This window comes from Barbatula barbatula (genome assembly GCF_947034865.1).
Source record: "Barbatula barbatula genome assembly, chromosome: 25".
NCBI classification, from domain to species: domain Eukaryota; kingdom Metazoa; phylum Chordata; class Actinopteri; order Cypriniformes; family Nemacheilidae; genus Barbatula; species Barbatula barbatula.
This window is the reverse complement of record NC_136788.1, coordinates 11,156,015-11,176,297: the sequence shown is the minus strand read 5'-3', so window position 1 is coordinate 11,176,297 and position 20,283 is coordinate 11,156,015. Positions and strand designations below refer to the sequence as shown.

The 20,283-nt window shown below is 41.2% G+C and overlaps 1 protein-coding gene across 2 annotated transcripts in view; it reads left to right on the top strand.

Moving 5' to 3' along the window:
• Positions 1–701: 701 nt before the first annotated feature.
• Positions 702–20,283, top strand: part of met (MET proto-oncogene, receptor tyrosine kinase) — a 37,976-nt gene continuing 18,394 nt past the window's right edge. For both annotated transcript variants that reach the window (XM_079450346.1, XM_079450345.1), the window contains exons 1-7: positions 702–1,024; positions 2,643–3,840; positions 13,823–14,014; positions 16,638–16,772; positions 17,013–17,192; positions 18,873–19,033; positions 19,651–19,753. In XM_079450346.1, the coding sequence (XP_079306472.1) occupies positions 2,653–3,840; positions 13,823–14,014; positions 16,638–16,772; positions 17,013–17,192; positions 18,873–19,033; positions 19,651–19,753 (1,959 nt within the window). In that variant the 5' untranslated portion in view covers positions 702–1,024; positions 2,643–2,652. The remainder of the gene's footprint in view (positions 1,025–2,642; positions 3,841–13,822; positions 14,015–16,637; positions 16,773–17,012; positions 17,193–18,872; positions 19,034–19,650; positions 19,754–20,283) is intronic.

Sequence of the window (20,283 nt, the reverse complement as noted above, 5' to 3'; positions counted from 1 at the left end):
ATCCGAAAACATGCAGTCACAAACATATTTGTAAAATGTGTCATGTCCACAGGAGTCGTAAAGAAGTAACCGTAACATACAACGGCAGGTGGTGGATTAAAATGCTGCATTGTTGGAGAGAAAGTCATAAGTACAGAATTTCACACTTCGGGTTTAGTGATGGCAGCGTAAAATCAACCACGATCTGAAAACTATTTCCCTCCATCTGCTTTTGAACAACAATCCGACAGCTATGCAGCACACTCGTCAAAGCCTCGTGCTACAATAAGGCTTTGTTATAAACGTCTATACATTCAATGCATGATACACTTTATAAAATTATGTTAAGTAATGACGGCTTTGTATGTGACGCAGTGAAATCACGCAATATGGTTTATTATGTGCTCAGCTCACTTTGCTAATTCATAATTTACACTAGGATAGACAAAACTCATTTCTATACATTACATAACTAATCCAACGTTAATAATATCAATACAACTTTAAAATGTGAGCAGGCATTAATAATAAGATATACAATTTTGGAGTTGAAGTGGTAGATATTCTACTAAAACACTTTGATATCACAAAAGTCAATAGGGCCACTTTTCCCTATTGTTTTCTTTATTAAAGTTTAAGTGAATTCTATCAACAGCCAATCATCGAATCTGCAGCCAGTGACGCAACTGTCAGTGATTTGAGTGCACTCACCTGAGAGATCCATTCTGTCCAATGGCACGCGCAACGCGGAGTAACGGCCCCAGCGTTTGCAGAGAAAAGCACACGAGTCTTTTAAACTAACGTGACCCGTTCTGAGTGTGAGTCACCCGGCTTTTCATTCTGTTCAAGTAGAGTGAAAACGGGGCTGAGGAAGGAAGGAAGAGCGGGTAACTTTTTAACTCAGGGGCAAAAAACTCCCCGCCGCATCTAGTCTCGAGACCGCTGGCATCTGACAGAAACCGCGCGCACGCGTCTTCCAGACGGACCGTTTAAAGATGTGATTGTGTTTTTGTTTTCGTCTCCGACAGGTGCTTTTATTTCAAAGGTGAGTGTTTGTTTGTCTTATTTCTGACTGTTGAGATAAATGAATTCGATGTGTAAAGGTAACTTCATCCCTTAGTTATAACGAAACGTAATAACACGTAATACGCAACGCTAGTCAGGTGATATTCTCAATGTATAAACTACTAGCAAACTATACATATTTCATAATTTATTATTCCATGCAGTGCAATGTTTTGTAAGACATTTACAGAAAGCTGCGTTTTCATTTGTTGACTAAATGATTAAATTACTATAGTAAGTTCCGTTGACGTAGATATGAAAACAGGCTTTTGGTGTAACGTTAGCTATGATGTTTGCCACTTTTCTCAACAATGTATTTCAAAACATCTATACAAGTTTTAGAGCTGCAACAGAGCAAGCATTTAAAGTGTGACAATTGCTGCTGTAGTTAAAGTTTACGGTCAGAAATGTAAAAGTTCGTAAAACGAGATGCTGTTATAAAGATGAGCATGAATATCTTCTTCAGGCTTCTGTTATGTTTGGGATGCTGTTATTAAACCCTGACTGAATCTTTCATTTTATGCCATATAGTGACAGCTTATAAGGTGTAAAGGCTTTTGTGAATTTGAAGTGTGCATGTGTACCTGTTGCTTATTTTTGCTTATGATTCCGAGGACCACAAAATAAAATGAACCTTTTGTGAGGGACCCCCGTTTTAAAATACACAGCTATTTTTATGGCATTTAAACTTTGTTAGATAAATATGATTTTGTAAACTTAAATATTCGGCTTTCACTTGGCCTGCAAAAAAAGAATAACTCTGTTGAAAGATACAAATATGAACATTCTGGAATGTGTGTAGCAAAAAAGCTGATAAACACTTGAAACAATGCCAATGTTCAGTGGACTGAACGTTTAAGAGGACCCCTTGCAATCTTTAGGAGGCCCCCTGGGGGTCCCCGCTCCCCAGTTTGAAAACCCCTGGCTTAGATAACTGTAAGGATGAATCCCATTATTAAGATCTGTCCCTGCCTCTCACTCATCCTTAAAAGCGACCTAGTATTGAAAGAGTTTAAGTACACCAACAATAAATCACTTCTCTAAGCCTACCAGGCTTAATTAAGTTTATCAACCACTCCCTTGAGAAGGCTGTCTAAAGTTAGACTTGTCACCGCAGTGCACTCTGTGTAGCCTGCCTCTGATGATTCGCCACCGCCACGAAAGTGCTTTCAAACTCAGAGGCACAAGAACCATTTACACTTGCCCTATTTCTTTTATTCATGGATTGGTCATACGCCGAGAGTGGTGACTTATTGAGGCATTCGGTGCTGGAGTAAGGCCCCCACAATGCATCCCAACTAGTGATATCATTGTTTTTGCGCTGTGTGCGGTTGTGATTTACAAGTGTCATTTGTCCAGCGCAGCTTGTCTTAGTCACAAGTCCAAAAAGCTTTTGTACACTTTACTGTGTGCACAAATGGGTTCTATATATAGAATCCAACTAAAATGTATTTTAGTGTACTACTGTGTCTGTTTTAATATGCTAAACTAAATGAAGGTCTGATGCTAATGGATAGTAAACTGGAGCTGCATTTTCTTGAAAGTTTTTATTCTGCTGCAACTGATTCTCATTAATCCCTTTATTTTTTGCTCCATAGAGGAACAAAGATGAAAGTTTACTATTCCAAAGCCACTTGCATCCTCATTCTTCAGACGCTGTGGTGGAGCTTGAGTAGTCCATGTGAGGAACCGATAGAAAGCTCCAAACTCAACCTCTCTGTGACCTATGACCTCTCCCATTTTATATCTGACACACCCATCCAGAAGCTTTTGGAATTCAATGGGAGTGTATATGTAGGTGCCATCAACAAGCTGTATGCCTTGTCCAGAACACTTACGAAGATTCATGAGTATTATACAGGTCCAGTGAACAACAATCCAGGCTGCAGGGTGGAGAATGAATGCGCTGGTTGTGTGCCGATGCCCACCAATGCGAACTACACCAACAACACCAACATGGCCCTGTTAGTGGAGACGTTCTATGACCCTGAGCTCTTCAGCTGTGGCTCGGTTGGAAACGGCATCTGTACCCGTCGTGTGTTAGAAGATGATCCAGAGGATGCAGAAGTAACTTGCATGTACTCGAAGAAGAATGATGGCAGTAGTCACGGTTGCCCGGACTGCCTGGTGGGTCCTTCAGGCACTCAGATCCTCAACGTGATGAGCAGCCAGGTGGTACGGTTTTTCGTCGCCAACTCTGAGCCTCTTGACTCAACTGAACCCCGTCTCCACCACACCATCTCTGTTAGGAAGATGAGGGAGACTCAAGACGGATTTGAGTTCTTCTCAGAGCAATCCTACATGGACCTCGCTCCAGGGTTACGTGGGAACTACCCACTACACTACGTCTATTCCTTCCAGAGTGGCCCGTATGCGTATTTCCTCACGGTCCAACGCGAAAGCACCGGTTCGAATGCCTTTCACACACGAATCGTCCGCATGTGCTCATCGGATCCTGAGATCCTGAGATACGTTGAAATGCCCTTCGAGTGCATTTACTCAGAGCGCAGACGAAAGAAGAGTTCAGAAGAGGTGGTTTTCAATGTCCTCCAGGCCGCTCATGTTGCAAAGGTAGGCCACGACTTTCAGCAGGAGATGGGGCTCAAAGAGGGCGAGGATGTGTTGTTCGCCGCCTTCGCCCGCAGTAAACCCGACTCACCGGAGCCCACTGCCAGCTCCGCCATGTGCCTTATCTCTATTACGGACATCAATAACTTCTTCAAGGATTTCATGCAGAAGGGATACACAAGGAAACTCTCTCACTTCACAGGATCAGATGAGAAAACATACAACCAGGTAAGGTCATGAAGTGTCATTTAGTAAATGTACCATTTAAGATCATCTGGCCCAGTGCTGTTTTGGTAATTAGTTCTAGCAGGATATTAGCTTACCCTTAAGAAAGACAGCCCATCATTCTAACTTGTCAACCAAATTGCTTGTCTTTATCCTCCGGCCATCATAAATCACTGACCCTTCTTGTCTTTTTTACTTATCCATCACTATTCTTTGGATCAATCACCAAATCATGCCGATCAATAAATGACAAGAATTGCTGACGACTCCCTAAGGGGACTGTCAATAACTGCAGGGCTATTACCTCCAGAGTTCATTAGAAAACATAGTCATAAAACTTTGTCAACATGCACATATACTGTATCCAGCCGATCTGTGTGTTAAAATGGTAGTTGATGTACTGTACTAAACATTTGAAAGCAAAGCATGCTCGGAGAGCCAAATCTACAAAGGCTTGGCAAGCTGCAATTATAAAAGATAAGCAATATGAAATGCTTCTTTTTAAAGTTTGGTTGTGTATACATGTGTTCATTGTGTTAGTGTTGAGATATTTTTGAATTTCTGTCAGAAGAACAACTGGGTTAAGTTTAAGGCTACGTTTGTTTGACGTTCACGTCAATGATCCGTTTTGTTTAACTAGCAGTTCCTAGTGTTCCCTGCACTCTTTACACATGTTCAATGTCTTATCAGAGTTCATAGAGCGGGAAAACCCAGACAACCACCCAGCAGGTGTTCTTCAACCGTCTCTAACAGTCTTCGTACTGGTGGATTTTGCAGTTCATATGGTCCAGACCAGAGCCGCTGGTCTTGTCCAGAAGTCAAACGGTTCTCCAATCTGGTGTTCTCGTTTTAAGTCAAGTCAGCTTTATTTATATAGCGCTTTTTACAATTTTCAATGTTACAAAGCAGCTGTACAAGAAAACATTGACTATAAGCAAAACATATAAGGTTATGCAAGTCAAAACACAGGTCAAATATCAGACAGACTATCAATTCCTATATGCAGTGTTGATTAAATAAAACTATAAAATTCTAGCTAAAATAACTAGTTTTAGTGCCCTGAACTTTATATTCCCAAACTCACAAAGTGCTCTCAGTCATTTGTCACGGCAGAAGACCTGCAGGCTCCACTCCAGACGTTTTAAATATTTTTGTTCTGTGGATCTTTGGTCCAAACACTGTCATCTGCTCAGAGTCAGCCGCGGTTTTGTCAGCTTTCATTACGTGGATGTATAAGAGCTCAAATGGCTTTTTAAATAACAACTCGGTTTGGAAATATTTCCTTAGGAGTGTTTGCTTAAAACTTTAAAAGGTTCAGGCACTTTGAAAAGAGCCATGAGGCATAAAATATATTTTTATTCAGCTGTTTGCAATATATGTGTATCAATATTTATGAGCGTGTAACTGTGTGCATGTGTGTTTGTCTGAGCATGTTAAGGCAAAACTTGGTGCCATCACTGAGAATTATGATACCGGTAGCATATGTTTTGCAGAGTCTGTCTTATCGTCCCATAAAGAGGCAATTGACACGGTGTCATAAAGCAATTATGTTGTAAAGAGGGATGATAAATTGTTCCCAATGTCTTGTTATTGTGCTTTAGATTTCTGACTCTACAAACTGGGCTCCAGCTGGTTGGTAGGGCTTTGCCTTTATGTGGAAATAATGGGTATCTGACACTAAGATGTAGTTTTTGTTTTTATTAGATTTGGGTTTGCTTTCCTGTTTTTTTCTGTTAATGTGGAGCCATAGTTATTTGAATATTGCATCGGGTAAATTGCTGTAAAGTCTGTTATACACTTCACCCGAGCTCTTAAATTTATCGATCCACCAGTTTGTATATTCGTTTATAAAACTGACAGAAAATATAGTCCTTATTATTTAGAACAATGGCGGTGCTCTGCGCATATGTCATCTGGAGTTGGACTCGCCCCAAGGAGCTTAGCACCCCCGTCTCTTTAAAGAGCAGAGGGAGGGGGGACACTTGAGTCCAGCAATAACAAACAGCCACATTTAAGGTCAAAATTATCATTAGATTACGATTGATCAGAGGAACAACTGGCAAAGGCTGATTACTTTAAAATTGAATCTGAAGCTTGATTGATTGTCGTCTGTAATATAATTCCTAAAGAGGGAGTTTTGATGGACAGCCATTTTAATTATTACAGCCAGTTCGGCTAAATGAACACACGCTTTTAGACAGCGTGTCTTAAAGTGAAGAAAAAGGCGTTAGTGGAGCATTGATCTGAAGTAACTTTGTAAAAAAGAAAATGTTATGTTGTGCATAAGCAAATTTCAATGTAAATCAGCGGAGGAATGAATCACACTAATTTCTGGAACATTCGACACTCATCTCGTGGCACATTGTAGTATGTGTTGATAATGTAAGAACACACTTATGTGGTAGAGTTGGCACGAATGAGCCTGTGCGTGCCTTAGCTTGTACGTGCCCGTATGCCCCAGATGTGTTTGTGCAGAAATGGCAAAACCTAGATCATCTACAGGGCACAGACTCGGTTCTGGGAGGTGCCTGACTAAGACGCAAGACCGTGATGAAAGAAGTGTACTTGTTGTGTCCTGTCTTTTTTGGCGAGCTGCTTGCATGGTTACTTTTGTGTGTCTATGTGTGCATGTATGAGAAATGTATTTTATGTGGGAGATTTGTGGTTTGTACGAGGGAAGTAAGTCAGCATGAATCAACACTGGCAAAAGTCCACACGCAGACGTCAGTCCAACAACAACACTAACCGGGGGCAGGTGGATGCGAACAGCTGTGTATGTTTTCTCAAAACGTCAAGCTTCTCTAGTAGGTTCATGTTGGCAGCTATGCCCTGGCGGGCAACCTGCGTGACTTTGAGATATAATGGTAGCCGGAGGAGACCGAACAGCTGGCATCCAGTTGTAAACTGGACCTCTCATCAGCATCTGTGCATGTGTGGTGTGAGGATGTGACCTGACTTTTGTGTCTATATATCTGGCTGCAAATACATAGTACATTGTTTTTAAATACATATAAAATTACTACTTTTAGTGTTTCTGGAAATAGTTTGTTTTCCTAAACTGTTTTCCCGCTCTAAAACTACTTTTCTATCTTTAATACCCTCATAAACCCGATAAGCGTACAACCATAACTGATAAACGCCTGCGCTCGCAATCTGTCCTCAGGGAGGGGCTTCGCATCCAAACAAACCTGTGATTGGTTAAAACGTTGATGTTTACACTAGATTTATGGCACTGTAGCTTCCTCCTTCAGTGCTGTGGTGGCTGGCCCATATTCAACATATTTTTGCAGCCTTCGGGCTAAAAATACTTCTGCATAATTCCAAAACATGTGTAAGTGTCAAGCGGAGGAATGGATTGCTTACTGATGAGTCAGTGACCTACAGGCCTATCGAACCATCTCTCCCATTCACTATAGATCCACTTCCTCATTTTTTCCCTCCTGTGGTAATTTCCTTCTCTCCGGGTCTTTGAGCGTGAGGTCCCATCAAAGAACTTCCCGTGTGCTAGGTTAAAGACATTCTGACCAGGGATAAATCAAACAGCCACTGAAGCATTTAATAAACTCTGTCAGGTTGTATATTCAATCAGCCTGCCAACACTGCTAAATGACCAGAGCGGACTGATCCGGACTAATTGTTTGTCGAGGTTCAAAGGCCCCCGCTAATTGTAGAGGCTTGCACAGCAGCAACTGCAAATGAACATTTGGGAGGATTTGGTAGGACTCAACCTCCCCCACCCAGTTAAATGCGGCATTATGCTTTACTGGCTTGGTGCTAATGCCGACACAATGGGGTATAGGAGATGCACGCTGAATGAATGTGTGCTTAAGAAATGAAACGGATTGGGTCGACTAGAAACTGTCGTATTTTATCACCTGCTGAAAACCCAACAATGCATCACAAATAAGAGCTTATCTGTGAGTCCACTTCCACCTCATTCAGCACGTCTGTCAGATATTTCCAAGCTTATTCTTTAGTAGACACAGGCCTTGTGATCGTGGAGCAAGAGTTTACCTGATACCTGACTTGTGAGTTTTGTGGCGCGTGACATGATGTTTGGTCAGCTAGTGGATTGGATTTGTTGAGTCTTCATGGTTGGATGGTGTGTGAACGCATGGGGATATTTGATGCAGTGTAGTTTATCATAAGTAAACCTATTGTTTCCTTTGACCACAGTATCTCATGTAAAATTCAAAAGAACGATTCAAACTGGACAAAAGAGATATCACCTAACAATTGTATTCGATTCGGGGTGGTGCAAAGTTGTCTAGTCAATACCCCCTCCTCCTCAAGACTTTAAAACAAACAGATGTGTTTTATTAATGCCTTAGTCTGTCCGTAATCCCTAAAGGTATCTGGACAGAAAAGGCAATAAACAGAGATGCCAAATTTCGGCAGTTTACAAAAAGATAGCACAATGATGCATTGTTCTGCCGCTAGGTCATGCTTTACGTGTTCCTGCTATGATTTGGTTATTTTTCATTTGTTACGTGGTTTTACACATTTAGAAGAATAGCGGTCTGACACTGAAATTGTGTGTCATAGAAAGGGATGCCACCTGCTTTGCGCTTGAATCATGGTCATCACAACCAAAAACATGAGTATGCTGCATACTCATGCCCTTATCACATATGTTGTTTTTGGCAGAGGGAGGGTGTTTTGGGAGTATGGACCTTGATCTTTGTTCTGAAAATGAAGAGTAGGCTTAATGTTTTCGTAACATCGCAAGATGATGTAAGATAGATAGACATAAGGATTCCATCATATTTGCTGCTTAGATTTAACTACAGCAGGCAACTTCTGTTAAACTATTCATTTCGACAGTGCTAACTGTTAATGTACCTTAAAGGTCCAATATTAAATGTTATGGAGGCTCTAAAAAATGTGAATGACACATGCAATATAATATACGTAACTATGTCTTCAGAGGTCTATAAAGACCTTACATAATTAAGCGTTATTTTTTTATTACCTTAGAATGAGCTCTTCCTATCTACATACACTACGGGTCCTCTTGCATGGAATTTGCCATGTTGTTTCTACAGAAGCCTTAAACGAACAAACTTCTCTGCAGAGCGTTTTTTGTCATTATTTCCTTAAGTAAAGAAGCGAAAACTTGACGGCATATTTGTCCTGTGTCAGACACTCTGTTGATCTTACACATTTAGACTGATGTAAACGATTAAGACTGAATTGTTGTTAAAAAATGAAAGTGTATACAGTGTTGTTACAACCTATATGGTGTGTTTTTTTACACACAAACAAAAAACCCTCACTTAGATTTGTTAGAATATGGAGCATTACAGTGTTTTTGTCCTTTGCACCCTGAAAAGATGTTTTTGAAAATGTATTTTCTTAAAATTAGAAAAAGTAAAGCCTGAACACATTAAAGCGCTTTTTTATGAATTTAAGGGATTTGTATGGACGAATGTTCTCTGCAGCATTTCAATGGCAAAAAAAAACTAAAATTAGGAACAGAATCTTCAAAACTCTTTTAACATCTCACAACAATTCTGATCTGTCCTGTCAGAGGCATGGTTTGCTCTGTCAGACATGTGTAAAACTGTAAGATCATGGCAGAAACGCGGGCCCTGCCAAGGCTTTACAGTCACGATTGGAATTGATTATTCAGGCCAACTGCAAACCAGGCATTTGAATGCTCTGCTGCCCTTCTCTTCCATAAAGGGCTGGATTTGATCTTTTGAAGAGTCGCGGTGCTTCACGGTCATGAAGCTCTAGTCCATACCATTTTATCACATCCAGGGTGGAGGTTTTGTATTCGACCGTGCATGCTTGTGTGCCGTGACAGGGAAGGGATTCTTTGAGCGTGTTCATCGTGTCTGCTTTAATGAATGGGTGTTTCCACTAATGCTTTGAATAGATCCATGCTGCACAAGTAAATAATGACAGACCGGGCCTCCAGAATAGACTCCACACTAAATTATTCCCGGTTTGCTTTTGTCTGTTAGTCTAATTGAATGGATGTGCGTGGTTCATAAGCACTTCCATAATATGTTTCAGTGTTTGTCGATAGAATGATCATTCTCGCTCTGTCTTGATTTTCTATATACTCTTAACTTAGACAGCAGTTAAGCATGTGCATTTAGCTTGTCATGGGTTTTGTCGCTATATATCATGTAGTGTTGGTCCAAACTGTGATGTATGGCCTATTTAAACTGCATAGGAACAATGATAAATAATCAAGTACTCTGTCTGGAGAGAAGCAAAGATATTAATCCTACTTTTGTTGTTTACACAAATCTCTTTGATTCATCGCATTAATGGTTTCATGCTAAAAATATATTTTGTCTCACTGGTTTGTTCATGACGATTTAATCTTGGAGCTTTTGAGCGAATGGAACACGAAGCAAAAAGTTAAGTCAAATCGCTGGACAAGCGATGGATTTAACTATGAGCAGTTGAATAAACTGATTATTTTTTAGCAAACCTACAAGCGCTTGTTCTGTACCTTGTGTTTGCCTTTGGAAGCTCTAGCGAGGAACCAAAGCTCCATGCTGACAGATAACTTGACTGCTGGGTTAAGAGAACGAGTCAATGGGGGTGAGAGGTGGAGAGTGAAGAAAGAATGCAATCTTTCTCTAGAAGTTGTGCAGAATGTTTGCATAAAGGATAGACACAAGATATTTGTAAAACCAAACACTACATTATGCGATCAAAAATTGTCTTTGCTTACTTCAAATTCACAAAAAACATGAGACAAAAACGCTAGTGAAAAGCAAGGTGTGACATTAACAATCTCTACGATAGGCTTGTTGAGTGTTTTTGAGACCTCCAAATGGTATTAACTAACCAGCATGCTTGCACCAAGGCACGGCCCACTATACGTGCAATGCCAGCCTTTAATCCCACAATATTGTCAGCTTCTCTAATTCTCCCCAGACTACTGACCCTCACGACCCGGTAATCCATGCAAGCCCCACAAACATAAGAATCGGGTTGCTTCTCGACGTGCCATTTAAATGCACCGGTGGAGCACACCATAAGCAAACGATATGCCTCACTTGTACGCACACACACACATGTATACACAACATTTGTGAAGTCTCCATGAGATCAAAGGTCATTATTTTCGTCAGGAACAGCTGAGTAGTAAAAACGGGTAGCAATGACTTTCCAAGACTTTTCTGGAACGCATCGCATTGTACAGTAGATAGCAGAAAGATACCCGCTGTTCCAGGACCAGAAGGCTAAGAGAAAGTGTATGAAGGTGACATTTGGTGATACGGATCTCCTTTCACTCAGATCAGACCTCTTGGAGGTGACGCCAAAGGCCACAACGCTGTAAAGAATCCAAAGGTGGGGTGTGGTAACCCTATAACCTCAGCATTGTGCTGGACACAATAAGAGCTGGTTAATGTGTTGAAGAAGAGCTATGAGCTGGCTCTACCATTCCTGCCATTAGCTTTTTATTTCACCACTTTAATAGCACATGGCTGTGGGATATTTTTCGTCATTCCCTGAATTAATATTTATAACTGTAACCTCACCGGGGAGTGCATTTTAAGTCATGAGAAAGAATAGACTGTATAAACTACTCATAGCTCCAAGGCTAACCGTTTAACGCTTCCACAACAGCAGACGCTCCTAGACTCAATGTCGGTGTAAAAGCCTCAGGATCACATCAACCGTGGCTTGTCAAAACATCGTCCAGGTTTTTCAATTTCTGCCCTTGATCCCTGCAATACCCTGAGCAAGCGGTGGAATGTACACACTTCTTTGCTTCCTAATGCTTTTTTCTTCGTTCTTCCTTTCCAAACACAGACCGTTTATTTGTTATGAAAATAATCCCCCTTAAACTGTCTTTTTCCCCCCTTTTAAACAGTCGTTCACTCTCCAGGGAGTTCTCAGCTGGTGATAGGTCAAGCTTTAGAGAGTCTCCCGAATCAATTCCAAAGCACGGTGCTTTCATACGCACGCTTACGCAAGTCCTATTGAAATCGCATGGTGGCCATGCTGTTGTGATGGATCGCAGCGGGTTTACATAACCTTGCCAAGTGAACTTACTTTAGTTGAAGACACATCAAAGGCCAGCTTGTTCATAGTTGATAAATTCCCTGGTCTGCCTTAATGCTACATGTGTCTCTCGGTCTATGGTGGGTTGTCCCTTAATGCTGTACCAGTCCTACTATACCTTCAGGGGATGGGATAATCTGCCCTCTAATCTCACCATCTTCTCTAGCGTTTCACCTGCATGTGTATAGCGATTCTGTGCGTCTGAGCTGTAAGTACTGTAATGAGAGCAGGGCCCAGAGCTCCTTCAGGCTGATTTATCGTCAGCCTGTATTGTTCTCCGCATCTTCAAAGCGACCCTTTGAGACGTGCCCTCAAAACGCTGCAACCACGTTGACTCATGCTTCTTACTCACACTGGCAGAGAATGAAAAAGAGAATGAGGTAAATTATAAATTGAGAAATCACTCTTTTTTCTCCCTTTTCTTATGCACCTGCCTGGCACAGAACGGGTGTCTGTTTTTTATGCCTGTCTGAAATTTCATGGGTGTGTTTGTTCAGTATTTCTGCAGGGGTGCCTTTATCATAGTGTAACAATATACCATCTGAGCCGAGACGAGTGAGCACAGTGTTAATCATTAAACTGCCTGTTTTCTGTACTCGGACAGGCTCTTTAGTCATGGGCCGTGGTGCCGTGGTCTGGTTTCATTAATTATTAATGGCTTGACTTTCATGTTAGGATCTGGGACCCTTAGAGCTTGACCACCGTGTAGCCCTCAGGTGCACCGTTTCTTTGTATTTGGCTGCAGGTGACTTTCAACTCGAAAGCAAACTAACTTGACTAAACCAAGATTGTCAAGTAGGTTTTAGTCAGACCTGTTCCGTATGAGATGCTTAATTCATTACCCTCGTGTCATTTTAAACCTGTATGAACTTCCACTGCTGATTCTGAACTCAAAAGGCAGATATTTAAGAATTTTAGTAACCAAACAGATCTCATCCCCCATTGACTCCCCCCCAAAAAAGCTTTGATCCTCCTAGTAGCATTGCCTCGTAAACTAACGGTACTGTTTAGCTGTTTATATGCTCGCTTACTCATCTGCCAAATGAGTTAATATAAATGTATTTTTTTAGCTTTCCTGTAGCTCAGTGTTTAAGAGTGTGGCACTAGCAATGCCAAGGTCATGGGTTTGATCCCTGGGAATGGACATACTTAAAAACAAATGTATAGTATAATGCAATGTAAGTCGCTTTGGATAAAAGCGTCTGCCAAATGCATAAATGTAAATATATTTATTTCCCATGCTATGGCAGTAAATGCGGGATGAGATCTGTTTGGTTTCTGACATTCTTCCAAATATCTTCCTTTGTGTCGAGCAGAACAAATAAATGTATACAGGGTTGGAACAACCTGATGGTTAGTAAATGGTGACAAAATTGTCATATCTGGTTGAACTATCCATTTAATTTAAATATCTCCAAAACTACAGCATAGCCTCAAAGCTCAACAGGTTGTAGAGATCCCCGCCAAATAAAGCTGGACTCGATCAGAGCTCTAACAGAGCGACAGCAAGCTCGCCGTTCCTTGCAGTTTCCCATGAATTCCTGCCATCTGTGAGCACAACCATCTGAACACAGCGAGGATGATCCAAGCACCATGGGAGAAGAGGCGCAACTGCACTGGCTGTGATGAAATAGTAGATGGCAAGCTTAGATAGAGCTTTACTGTTTGGGGCCTAATCACTTCTTTCCACAGGCATCTTATCCACAAATTGCATTTTGCACGGTGGATTTGAGGGCAGTTCTCTGTTGGAAAAACAGAATGCATCCACACATCCTATGGCTGTGTGTGTGCGTGCGTGCGTGAGTCGTGCGCGTGTGTGTGTGGGAAACGTAATTGATAACCTATTTTATATCTTTTTTTAGCCGCAAATCAGTCACAAATTTATTTTGAATAATTTCCCCTTTCAAAAAATAGATGAATCGATTATTTGATGCTTCTTTTTTTCCATCAGAGCCTTGTAGGAGATTCCTTTGGTTGTGGAAAGCATGAGAAGGGTTACCGACTGGAGGTTACAAGCACCAACCCACGTCGGGACTACTTCCACGGACGCTTCCGGAACATTCTTCTCACATCCATAGCCGTAGTCCCGATTCAGAACCATACAGTGGTCAGCCTGGGCACTGCTGAAGGGCGAGTCATCCAGGTAATGACAAGTTTGGCTTCATTCTCACATTGTGTATTAAAGCCGAAATTATTCTCTTGGTTAATGCTGATAATGCTAAACTGTCACTTTTTAATCCAGCAATTATAATAAACAGGCATGAACAGTTTATACTGCTTTCATTCTTATGAGTAATCATTTTGGTGAGCTGACCTCATTCCAAAAAAAGAAATAAACAGTGTTTGCAAAACACTGCAAAGAAAAGAACAGCAAATGTTTGTCAAAGTGCTGTTTTTGCCAGCACGATTTCCCTGTTTTATTGTGTATGTAAATAGGCAGGATGTCGGTACGTGACCAGTGAAAACACATATGAATGCAGGTGCCAGTGACAGGTTGGGAAATAGTGCTTTCCTGTTTGCACGCTGTTCCCCTTTGACCCTGAGCACCTCTCACTTCTAAAAAGTAGAAATGTAGCCTATCAATGTTTTCTCAACCTGTTGATAGTTCAGAAACTGCAAGAGCAGAACTGACCCAAATATTAAACCTCCCATGCATTTCGTCCCAGAAACCAGGGAATATTTGCTCAAGAAGCTCTCGGATAGAAAAGATCATACCGGAACCTTCCATTCATGTTTTGTAAATACCACAAGAAAATGTTTGAAAAATGAGTGGCGAGAGAAATGGTGACAGCTGTGCGGAAGCACGGCGGAGGAACCGAATGGTGCGCTAATAGTAAGCGCTAGGCTTCGATGACACGTCTTCGCATGGCATTTTCTTGGAACGGCTGCAGCTGTCGTCGTTTTCTCCCCCTCTACGTCTCTTTTCCTTTTTTACATTTTTCCTCTCAACTTTTTCTCGCCTCTTTTGTCTGGATGTTGAGGCCTGGTAAGGGGTGAGTGCTGGTCCAGCTGTCCCATTTAAAAGAGAGAGATAGATAAAGAGTGTTTTTTCAAAGACAAAGAGAGAGTGTTTGAGTGTTAAAGAGGCCTTGACAATGGGGACACAAAAAAGCTTGCATTAAAAAAACTGACACGGTCAAATAAAATATGGAATGCAAGGGAGATGAGTGCAGAGTACGGCTAATTGTGTGAAATGAAAGTTATAAGAGCCTACAAGCTTTTTAAGAGTGGGGAAGAGGGAGGGGAGTGGGGAAGTAACAGTCCCAGTGGTCCTTATACTGTATGAGGAAGTGCTCCCACTGATGGCGAGAAAACTCAACACCTTGCCTTGTGTTTGCGAGCAGGACTTCCCCTACATACACAATGAGCTGTAATTCACACGGTTATTAGGCCGCCGCTGCTCGTATTTTTCCCCAGAGTACGTAACATTCCTCCCTCAATAACGGGTCCATTTGTAGCAGTTTTCTGCTATACTCAAGCTTAATTCAACCTGACTTAGTTTAGTCACTTCTGGGACTTGATAGCCGTTTATGGCTTAACGCACTTGGAAACCTTCAGAGCTGCTTACGATTTGCCAATTTTTGTTTTATATTGGAATTCTGAAAATTAGCACGTCATATTTGTCCAGCTCCAGGACATGAAAATCTTTTGACAACGTTTTTACTATGTAGAATGTAAGCCAGGCAGTGTATTGCAGTAAAGATTACCGTGATATCAAGTTGTGACTGCAAACGTACACTATTGTTTATGAGCTGGACCACAGTAATAACATGCTCTCCACCAGCTACCATCGCACTCCAGATGCCCCACTCTTAAAGCCCAGGGCTGTTATTGATGCGATACGCCGATCGCTAATGGAGAACAGACGCTATTCATACTTATCCTGTCTTGAAGGCCTGTAATTGCAATGTAACCATGATAAATGTTAGTCCAGGTGTGTGGAAAGAGCCACTGTTCTGACACCTCCCAACATGCCAGATCATCAGGGGTCTTAACGTCTGCGCTCGCCTGCAGGCCTGCGCTTTTGTCTCTTCCCACTCCTTGCCATCAAACACAGTCACCGCAGTTCAATCTGTCATTTTTTGCCCCGAAAGGGTAAGACACCAGTTATTACAGTATCCATAGCAAGCAGAGGCTCTGTCCGTTTACAAAGACTGCCTCTGGATTCCACTTTCCTTTGATTCGGACTCTCTCCCAAGAAAAGTTCCACACATGATATGTAATTTAGTGTTTTATAGGCTGTCAGCTGAGGACAAAAAAATTACAGGGGTTTAAAAGATGCACTCCAGGAGATATTTTTTGTTTGGAACGGGATAAAATGACAAAAACTTTCGAAAAATGTTTTGTAAACACCGAGGCTAAATCTCACATATGGGCTAATATTTCCCCAAAATTGGAAATTATATTTAATGTTATATTTATATAATACACTTTATTACTCTTTATATTATATTTAAACTAGTTTTATTGTATTAAAGTAGCTGTTGGATATAAACATTTATATTAATTTGTTTTATAAGTCTTGTATGTGAAATGACCCTCACATTTCTTTCATGGTGCCCTTTATAAATAACATGCACCATGGCTATTATGTTTTAAAACATCCAATTCCAGCGATATATCATCGATGTGGAATGTGGTTATGTTCCACTAAACTGTCTTGACGTCTTTGTGAATGGTAAACATGCTTCTCGAATGTGGCCGTGCGTTTACTGTTTAAGCTTTTGATATGAAAGGCCACCCATTTTTGCTGGCATCCTCCACAGGTGGTGTTTTCCCGCTTTGGCAAGACAGAGCCGCACGTGGACTTCCGCTTGGACACAGTCCCCGTGTCCTCAGAGATTGCCCTGGTGTCTCCGCAGAGTCAAGACTGCTCCTTGTTGTTGGTTACAGGAAACAAGGTGAAGCATGCAGCCATTCTTAAAATGTCTTGGGGAGGAGGGGAATAGGAAATAAATAATTTTCTTGGTCTACACCATCAATTGTTTTGCTATATATTCACGTGATTTTCTAAGTGATATAGTAAACAGGGTATGACGTCCTCCCTTTATGTGTGTAAAAGATAAACAAGCATCTGCCCAAACATGTTAAATATAATATATTTATGATATTAGAATTATATGTTTCTGTGTGCTGTCCAGGTCACTAAGGTTCCTCTCAGAGGTCCTGGCTGTGAACAGTTATGGTCCTGTAGTTCCTGTCTTTTGGCCCCCGCCTTCATGGGATGTGGATGGTGTAAGACTTCTGATCGCTGTACGAGGGCTCCTCAGTGCCGCCTCTCTCAGTGGATCCAGGACTCCTGCCCCCTCCTCATCACCAAGGTAATTGGCCACCCTGCCGCAAACAGTATTACCATGGTTTTAAAGCACCTAATAGCAAATAGCTAATAGAATAAGTGCTTTCTAAGTAAAAGAACCGCGTGTCAAACTCTGACCTTTCATTGATTCTGCCTGCATTGCAGTGTTTTTGAGGTTAACCATTGTGGTGTGGGTTTCAAAGATCTCTGCTCTTTTTTAAAGATGAATATTGATTCTAAATATCAAGTATTTATTTGCCGACTTGTGTATGGATATAAACATCAGCCGTGTTTTGTACCTCCTCCAGATCCATGCATTGCTGCAGAGTGGCCTAAACTGTGTTTGGATTTGTGTAAGATCTGCTTATGATAAATGGTGCTCTGAAGTCTTAATAATTAACAGAGTCGAAATGAGGCCATGTGCTCTGTTTACAAAGCAACAGCATCTGCTTTTCAATAAAGATCAACCAGGTGTCTCAGATATTGTATAGAAAACAGGCCCCCTTAAGGGGGATTTTCACTTCTGCGTCGGACCTACACTGTAGCCTACGCGCAACTTTCCAAAAATATAAATCACATCGATGCGTCTCCGACCACAAGCGCTGTAATTGGTCTCCTTGAAACGCCTCCCTTTAGGTAAAAGAACTCTGTGATAGCATCAGGTTACATATTCGCTTTTCCGAATGTATTATATAAATACATTTAGTTTCTTCTGTATTTGACAACTCAAGCTGCAAAAGTGACTGTTTACGTGCCGCTATCACTGCTAAATGCTTCAGACAGCATACAAAACCAACCGCTTCTTCTTCGGCTCTTGTCTTTGTTGCACAAGCAACACCCCTGTGGACACTGCCACCTAGTGACCATTGCCTGTGGAAGCGGACAAAAACGCACAAGTATAAACAAAACCAGCGCATTGTTATGTTGTTTCTACAGTAAATAGAGGACCTGCTCTACTATACAGTAAATAGAAAAACTGCTCTACAGAGCGTTTCATAAATGTTATCTTCAGCAAAGACGTAAATATGCATTTACATTATTGTCCTGTCTCAGACATTATAGTGCTTCGAAAGGGAGCGGGGGAGTGAGCCATTGGTTGCAATTTGCAACCTCACCACTAGATGCTGCTAAATTGCTAGACCTTTAAAACTTAAGTATAACAAAAACTGACTGTGGACAAAAAAATTGTTGTTTGGTCTCGGAGTAAAATTATTTATAGCGTCTGATAGTGCTTAATTCCAAAGGAGATTATTAAATTTTAAATAAGATCCCATTTTTATTCAGCACAGAACAGCGAGATTGTGGGATACAGTATAACATACATTGTGGGACACATCTTGTCTTTAAAACGTATTATATAAAATAATCTTCGTACAGAATAGATGTTATACTAACACTGGATTCAGACATACCAATGTTAAGGTTCTTAGCCACAGCTGTTTGCACAACTTAAAGGGCATTTTTAACCCAAGACTAAAGCACAAAGGGAGACAGGAAGGTAATTTTGTTCTTGTTTTTTGTCTTCATCCCTATTTACTGGAAGACCCCCTGCCTTCAGAGTGTCCATACAAGCAAAACAAATGATTGTCAATGGTAACCAACCTCATGATTGGAGGGAAATGCTTGGCATAAAGAAACACAGTAGGAGAGCAGACTGAAAGAAAACCACTGCCATAATTTGACCTCACAACTTCTTGTTTTTTAGGTTTCTCCTTCGTCTGCTCCGCTCGGGGGCCACACTAATGTGACAATCTGCGGCAAACATTTTGGATTTAATAAGAAAGAGCACTTCGACACCAAGCTAATCGACGTGACTGTTGCTGGAACTAAGTGTAAACTGAAAAGGAAGGACAGTAGCAATCATCAGTATGTTGAGATTTGTATTATTCTCAATAAGTTGGTGTCTTAAAATTTTTAATGTGTTGCAGCCTAAATGGTCTGATCAAATTCCAAATAGTAGAACAGTTAACACAAATGTCATTGTTAGTTAGATGTAAATAGACAAACCATGCCATTAATCCTCAACCTTACATGTTTAAATTTTAATAAACTGGTAGTTAATTATCTTGTGTGGTTTAGCAAGTACATGTAAAAATCCTCTTTCGGACTGTGTAAATAGAACTTCAGAGACACGCTAGGTCACATTCTCAGCATAACACTCCTTTTGCAACACTGCAGAATGTTAAATTGGCCTGTAAAATTGTTCTATTGTGCATCCCTGCCTTCCATGTCAAACTGTCGTACCATAAACAAACAAAACCCATGAGCCTACGTGCCCCCGGACATACAACTCTACAGCCCTCCTATTGTGAGAGGACAGAAGAAATTCCCTTAGAGAATAGCTCATGTGTAGTTTCTGCAGAGTTGTAAGGTTATCATTAAATTAGTGCAGACTAATAGCCTGCTTACTCTACCGATTTACAACCACGCCTTGTTCACTGTTTTTGTGGCGGGAGATGTTAATGTCCTTTTGTTTGTGCCAGGTTGGTCTGTGCGTTGGATCATGTGAACGCTTCCAATGTTGACTCTACGGTGAGGGTACGCAGTGGCAAAGAAGAGGCCTTGAAAGACGGTTTCTTATTTGTGGTAAGAGTCTTCACAGATTCACAATGAAAGGATTTCACCCTGCATATTTTGGGTTTGTCGCCGTTCCAATACCACAGGTTTCATAATGCACATTAAGAACAGTTAAAGTTTTTCTGTGGACATCTTCTGTGAACTTCTGTGAAGTTCGGCCTTATGGAAATGACACACTTTGCTGTTTCTGGCTGCCAAAAGCAATGAATTAGAAAAGAACGCCCAGCAGCTGCGAGGATACGAAAGTGTGCAGATGTCCAGTGCCAGATACATGCTGCTTGCATCCTCACAAATGGTTCAAAAATAGTCACATCTCATTTGAGGTTTCTGTCAACCTCTGGCTGACATGTTATTAGTTTCAGAAGGTGCGCAAAAGCTCTGGCTTTCACGCTGACATTCCAGATGAACTCAGACCATCTCAGATGTCCACAGCGCTGACACGGCTCACTCATAACATTCTTTGTGAACATTCAGAACTCAGTGGTCACTTTAATATCATTTTCTCACAATTCCTAATGTATTCAGATGATACATAGATA